Source organism: Diabrotica virgifera, chromosome 8 (assembly GCF_917563875.1).
Source record: "Diabrotica virgifera virgifera chromosome 8, PGI_DIABVI_V3a".
NCBI lineage: Eukaryota > Metazoa > Arthropoda > Insecta > Coleoptera > Chrysomelidae > Diabrotica > Diabrotica virgifera.
The window spans coordinates 104447073-104454888 of record NC_065450.1 but is presented as its reverse complement, the minus strand read 5'-3'; the positions used below and the strand labels follow the sequence as shown (position 1 = coordinate 104454888).

Below are 7816 nucleotides of genomic sequence, written 5' to 3'. Positions count from 1 at the left end.
ACCAGACGCATCAAGAAACAGCAGAATGATGCCAATGTTCAAGAAAGGGGACAAAGAAGACCCCAACAATTATAGAGGTATAAATCTACTGAATACCGCAATTAAGCTAACCACAAAAATCCTAACCAACAAAATCAATAAACTAACAACTTTATCAGATGAACAGCAAGGATTCAGATCCGGAAGATCCTGAGACAAAACACAGAAAAGGCCATTCAGTACAATAAACCAGCATATATATGTTTTATAGACCTGACAAAGTCTTACACTTACTGTATAGAAGAAACATACCAATCAATATTATACACACCATCGAAAACATCTACTTCCATAATCGAATACAGGCAAAGATAATTATTGGAAAACTAACGCAGTTTATACCAGTACAAAGCGGAGTCAGACAAGGTGACTCGTTAAGCCCACTTCTCTTTAATATAATAATGGGCGAAATAATAGAAGCAGTAAAGGTCATGGTTACAGAATGGGGAACAAAGAAATCCAAATATTATGTTATGCAGACGACGCCGCATTAATCGCCGAGACAGAAGACGATCTCCAAAGATTAACACACACTCAATACAATAGCTAAGAAATTCAATATGATAATATCAGCAGAAAAACCCAAATCTATGACATCTAAATGCCCACTACGATGTAAAATCGAAATTGATGGGAAAAGAATAAAGCAGGAAGCAAGGTTTAGATATCTGGGAATAGATATAACCAGTTACGGAGATGTTGAAGAGGAAGTACGACAACAAATCTTAAAAGCAAGTAAAGCGGGGGATCTCTTAATGACACAATCTGGAAGAACAAACACCTAAGACAAGACACAAAAGCAAGAATCTCTAGCGATACGCTTTAATTACTATTTTCGCTAATTTTAATTTTAATATTTTTTCTCAAAAGCGAAACAACTTAGTCATTCGAAATTCACATTAAATTAAATTCAAAAATGTTAAGAGTGACATGGCTTTACTCTGTCACCATCTGTTTTCTCACCCACATAAATTAGTTACCATATCAGACCATTATGTCAACAACTCACTTAATGCATCGAAATTGTTTTCTTAAAACTGCAAAAGTGTACGCCAGACCTAGTGATCTATTGACAGCTGATCAAAGTAAAAGGAACACAAACATATTATCGTTTGTGGTTTTTTCTTCAGTCACAGCTCGACAGGCATACGTATCGGGTCACACCCCTTTGGCCGTCGCTAACATCGACCCTTCCTTCCGAGTGTCTTAAGCGAAACACATTTTTGTTACAACAATAAATAAAATATTTATCGTTCTTTTTATTATATTCATTTCAATTAAATTCTAGCAATACACCTACCGGAATATTGGTGACCCCGCGAGTATTTAAAACGCCGCGAAAATTAAAAAAAAAAGTTAGTGTTAATAATATATTTTTGTCGGTTAATAATGTACAGTGAACATCGAAAATGACGGACGGTAATACCAGTGCCAACACCAGTGCTTCAGTCGATCGGATTTCAGTTAAAATCACACCTTTCTGGCCCAACGATCCTGAAATATGGTTCCTGCAAGTAGAAAACCAATTTACACTGGCAAATATAACAAGTGACGCAACCAAATTCAACTATATAGTTGCCAATTTAGACACAGCCTACATATTAGAAGTTAGGGACATCATTGTTTCACCACCAGCCACAGAGAAGTATGCAAAATTAAAATCAGAATTAATTAAGAGACTTAGTGCATCACAGCAACAAAAGATTAAAAGACTACTCGAGCATGAAGAACTGGGCGATCGAAGACCTTCGCAGTTCTTACGACATTTACAGTCTTTAGCAGGCACAACGATACCGGACAATATTGTAAGGTCTCTGTGGTTAGGTAGACTGCCAGCGTCTACACAGGCTATTCTAGCTACTCAAGCTAAAGCTAGTTTGGACGCAGTTGCCGAGCTAGCTGACACAATATCTGAAGCGATAGCTCCTAGGGCCCAAATTTCAGAAGCTTCTAACGCTCTTGAAACTACCATAGAGAAATTGACAGCCGAATTAGCTGTGAAATGAAAATTCAGCTATCCAGTTTGTCAAATGCTCAAGCACAAGCTAACACATACCGTCGAAACCGCAGCAACTCAAGAGGCAGACCTTATCCTAGAGACAGGAGCTACAGCAGGGAACGTAATAGTGACATTTGTTGGTACCACTACCGTTTTGGTGACCAAGCTCAAAAGTGCTCTCCTCCGTGCAAGCAGCAGGGAAAAGTCGCGGGCAGTCGGTGAGCGCGGCATCCGATCTAAGCCCAAAGTCGCGCCGCCTTTACATAACAGACTATGATACAAAAAAAACAGTTTTTAATCGACACCGGTGCCGATCTGTGCGTTTTCCCGCGGAAATATGTACGGGGTGCACGCGAAAAGACTTCATACGAACTATACGCGGCCAATGACACTAAAATTCGTGACATACGGCTATGTGAACTTGACATTAAACATCGGACTACGGCGTGATTTTACGTGGCGATTCGTAGTGGCGGACATTTCAAAGCCCATTATCGGAGCTGATTTTCTTTCCCATTTCGCGCTCCTAGTGGACATTGCTAACCAGTGCTTAGTACTCTTAGTACAGTACGACAACCCTTCGAACAAAGGGACTCGTTAAAGAGTGTTTCGACGGCAGCGTAAAGACTATCGCGGAAGCGTCGCGTTACCATGAACTGCTGCTACGATTTCCGGAAATCACGCGACCCGCCGGTATCGTGAAAGACATTCAACATCAAACCAAGCTCCACATCGATACAACACTAGGTCCACCCATTTTTTCGAAGCCTCGACGATTAGCACCTGACAAACTGCAATGGTCTAAAAAAGAGTTCGAAAATCTTCTACGACTAGGCATCATAAGACCATCGAAAAGCAACTGGTCTACTCCACTGCACATGGTCCCGAAGAAAGGTGAGGAATGGAGACCCTGCGGAGATTATCGACGTCTCAACCAAAAAACAGTTCCAGATCGAGATCCAATTCCGCACATCGAAGATTTCGGTCAGGCGCTAGCTGGTAAGACAATTTTGTCTACAATAGATTTAGTGAGAGCATACAAGCAGATACCAGTGGCCACCGAAGACATACCAAAAACCGCCGTTACCACACCATTTGGGCTGTACGAATACTTATATATATATGCCTTTTGGTTTACGAAACGCAGGACAGACATTCCAGCGTTTCATAGACGAGATTTTACGTGGTCTAGACTTCGCCTACGCCTACATAGTTGACATTCTCGTTGCATCAGAATCCGAAGAGCAGCATATGTCGCATTTGGAAGAGATTTTCAAAAGGCTCAAGCAGTTTGGCGTTGTGATAAATCCAGCGAAGTGTCAATTCCAACGAGATTACCTTTTTGGAATACACAGCATCAGACGGAGGACTCACACCTCCACAAGAAAAAGTAGCAGCTGTACAAAATTTCACTCAGCCAAAAACAGTGAAAGACCTACCCAGATTTCTAGTTATGTTAAACTTCTACCGAAGGTTCATACCCAATGTAGCTGAGCTACAAGCACCACTACATGATGCCCTAAAAGGTAATGTCAAAGGAAAAGCACCAATCGAATGGACACTACAGCGAATCCAAGCCTTTGACGACTGCAAAAACAGTTTAGCTAACGCTGCTTTACTGAGCCACCCTGTAAACGATGTTGATATCTCCATCACTTGTGACGCTTCTGATTTTTGTGTGGGAGCTGTACTACAACAAAAAACGGATACAGGTATGAAACCTTTAACTTTCTTTTCTAAGAAATTCTCACCTAGCGAAAAGAAATATAGTGCATACGACAGAGAACTATTAGCTATATATCTGGTCATAAAACACTTCAGACATATGATCGAAGGCAAGGACATAACGATATACACAGACCAGAAACCAATCACCTTCGCCTTTACTCAGAAGCTAGATAAATGTAGTCCTAGACAGTTTAGATATTTAGACTATATAGGACAGTTTTGCACTAACATTCAGCACATTTCTGGTTTAACAAATATTGTGGCAGACGCACTATCTCGAGTCGATAGCATCAAGAAAAATATCGACATCACTGACTTAGCTCTCGCACAAGAAACTGATCCAGAACTGCAAACTTTTTTAAGTGAGAAAACATCACTACAAATGAAGAAAATACGCTTTTCCGAACAAAACGTGAGTTTGTACTGTGACATATCAACATCTACAGCCAGACCATTTATACCGAAACCACTTCGAATGGCAATTTTTTGCACCATGCATAACCTAGCACATCCCGGAATTAACAGTTCTGTGAAGATGATCACACAGCGATATGTCCATCCATTAAATCAGATGTGAGGAAATGGACTCGAGCGTGTCTACAGTGCCAAACATCGAAAATATCACGCCACATTGTTTCACCTACTGGAAGTTTTCTACCCCCTTCCAGCCGATTCGAACATGTCCACATAGACATTATAGTGATGCCGGTTTCAGAAGGAAACAGATACTGTTTAACATGCGTCGATCGTTTCACACGTTGGCCAGAAGCTTTCCCGATGCCTAATCAAGAAGCAGACACAGTAGCCAGAACATTTTTTTCTGGTTGGATAGCTCGTTTCGGCACTCCCAAGCGCATCATAACAGATCAAGGCCGACAATTCAAATCGCATCTCTTCAAGTCAATATGCAAATTAACTGGAACTACCCATTTAAGGACAACCGCCTATCATCCGCAAGCAAATGGTATGGTAGAAAGGTTTCATCGACAGTTAAAAGCAGCAATTCGATGTCATGAAAACATCCGATGGACCGAAAGCCTACCTTCAGTGTTACTGGGCATACGAGCAGCGTGGAAAGAAGATTTATGTACTTCAGCCGCCGAACTCGTGTACGGAGAACCATTGTGTTTGCCAGGTGAACTATTGTTTTCGTCACAAAGAAACACCGACGACAATGCTCACATTTATTTAACAACGCTTCGAAACCATTTCGAAAACCTCCGTCCTACGCAACCGTCGCGTCGCATCATCGATCCAAAAGTACCTTCATTTTTAAAGACATGGAAACCACCTCTCACGTTTTTATCCGCCGTGATACAATCAAAAGCAGCTTAGAAAACCCATATCACGAGCCTTTTCCAGTTGTTAAGCGAGGTGACAAGACTTTTGTCGTCCGGGTAAATGGAAAATAATCAACAATTTCCAGACAGATTGAAACCAGCGTACGAGCTTCACGACTCTACCCATCACGAAACAAAAGAAATGACAGTATCCAGCAAAATAGACAACAGACCGAGGAGAAGAGCAAGATTTACCGGAATCTACCAAGAGAGTGTCAGTTTACACTGTATTAAGTGATTTTTCGTTCTCCTCGTATAAACTTTGCATTTTTTTTCTATTTTCAATTTTCATTATAATTTGTATACAGCGTGTCTACTTAAGTTGGAAACATATGGGAAACTTTTTTGTTATGCATTTTACGAAAAAAAGTTATTCTTTATAAAAAGTTTTGCATGCTCTAAAACCTAAGATTCAATCATCAGATATCAAATTTTCTCAATATTATACGAGGTATGTCAAAAAATATGAACTTCGTTCAAGAGTAAAGTACCTTTATTTCTCTCAATATCGAAAATTCTTATTACGAAAAGTTGTTTGGAAATATAAACTAAGATCAAATATGCAATTACATGATTCTAATTGAAAAAAAAATATTTTCCAAATTTTTCTCAAATTTATTGATACTAACTTCGTTTTTATTTATTACACATACGATAACTCTTTTATTATTACTTTTACGAAAAAAAGGTATTCTTTATAAAAATCTCTGTATGTCCTAAGGCCGAAGATGCAACTATCAGATATCACATTTTATTAATTTTATACGAGGTATGTCAAAAAATATGAATTTCATTCAAGAGTAAAGTACCTTTATTTTTCACAATATTGAAAACGGCTATTAAAAAAGTTGTTTAGAATTAAAAACTATGTTTCGATATGCAATAACATCCTTCTAATTGAAATATTGTGAAATATAAAGGTACTATAATCTTGAGCGAATTTGATATTTTTTGACACACCTCGTATAAAATTAATAAAAGTTGATATATCATGGTTGTGTCTTAGATTTTGGACCATGCAAAGCTTTTTATGAAGAATAACTTTTTATCATAAAATGAATAATAAACGAGTTATCATATTTGTAATAATTAAAAACGATGTTGGGTATCCATAACTTTGAGAAATTTTTTTTTCCAATTAGAAGCATGTAATTGCATATTTGATCTTAGTTTTTAATTCCAAACAACTTTTTATCATAAGAATTTTCGATATTGAGAGAAATAAAGGTACTTTATCCTTGACCGAAATTCATATTTTTTGACATACCTCGTATATTGAGAAAATTTGATATCTGATGATTGAATATTAGGTTTTGGGGCATGCAGAACTTTTTATAAAGAATAACTTTTTTTCGTAAAATTAATAATAAAAAAGTTTCCCATATGTTTCCAACTTAAATAGACACGCTGTATATTATGTATTATCTATCGTCTTAGCCTCTCGGAGGGGGGGGGGGGGGTGTATAGCGATACGCTTTAATTACTATTTTCGCTAATTTTAATTTTAATATTTTTTCTCAAAAGCGAAACAACTTAGTCATTCGAAATTCACATTAAATTAAATACAAAAATGTTAAGAGTGACATGGCTTTACTCTGTCACCATCTGTTTTCTCGCCCACATAAATTAGTTACCATATCAGGCCATTATGTCAACAACTCACTTAATGCATCGAAATTGTTTTCTTAAAACTGCAAAAGTGTACGCCGGACCTAGTGATTTATTGACAGCTGGTCAAAGTAAAAGGAACACAAACATATTATCGTTTGTGGTTTTTTCTTCAGTCACAGCTCGACAGGCATACGTATCGGGTCACACCCCTTTGGCCGTCGCTAACATCGACCCTTCCTTCCGAGTGTCTTAAGCGAAACACATTTTTGTTGCAACAATAAATAAAATATTTATCGTTCTTTTTATTACATTCATTTCAATTAAATTCCAGCAACACACCTACCGGAATAAATCTATAAAGCAGCAATTAGACCTATATTGACATAAACGGCGGAGACAAGACCTGACACATCTAAAACGAGACGACTACTAGAAACAACAGAGATGAAAATACTTCGACGAATATCAGGGAAAAATCTGCTGGATAGGGAGAGAAGCGAAAACATAAGAAGATCATGCAATGTAAAAGACATAAATGGATATAGTCCAGGGCGCATCTGTTTTGAGATGGACGTTGAGAGGTGACTAATTTTTTTTGCAGAAATTGCTAAAAAATAACTCAATTAATAATATTTGAGTTATCCTCCCACTCAAAATGGTCCGGAACATTGTTTAAATAATCAAAATGTCAAAATATGAAGGAAAAATTTGGTTTTTTTATTGGTTTTTTGATTATAACTTTAAAACTATTCATTTCTGAGAAAAGTGGTACTGACATGAAAGTTGCGTTATTAAATTTCCTACAATATAGAATTGGTAAAACATTTAAAAAATAGTCACCCTTGTTGCAAGATAGCAATAATTGCGAAAAAAAACATACAAGAACAAGTATTCACATTTTACTTTTTTTAACCATTTATGCTATACTTAGGAGCTTCATATTTTACCCAAAAAAACTTTATGATATAGTAAAACAACACTGTAAATTTCATTAAAATCGGTTTAATAAATTTTGCAAAATAAATTTTTGCAATCCAGCTTTCGCAAAAAAAATTCATTTTTTTTAATGTTGCAGGACTGAAAATAAAGCAAGTTGAAT

General features: G+C 37.3%; 1 protein-coding gene across 1 annotated transcript; it reads left to right on the top strand.

Moving 5' to 3' along the window:
* Positions 1-1448: 1448 nt before the first annotated feature.
* LOC126890226 (uncharacterized) lies at positions 1449-2045 on the top strand. The gene has a single exon (XM_050659080.1). It carries the CDS (start codon positions 1449-1451, stop codon positions 2043-2045), a length of 597 nt encoding a protein of 198 aa, XP_050515037.1.
* Positions 2046-7816: the final 5771 nt, after the last annotated feature.

Excerpts from the sequence above, each read along its gene's own strand:
- LOC126890226 (XM_050659080.1), top strand. The coding sequence starts at position 1,449 with ATGACGGACGGTAATACCAGTGCCAACACCAGTGCTTCAGTCGATCGG.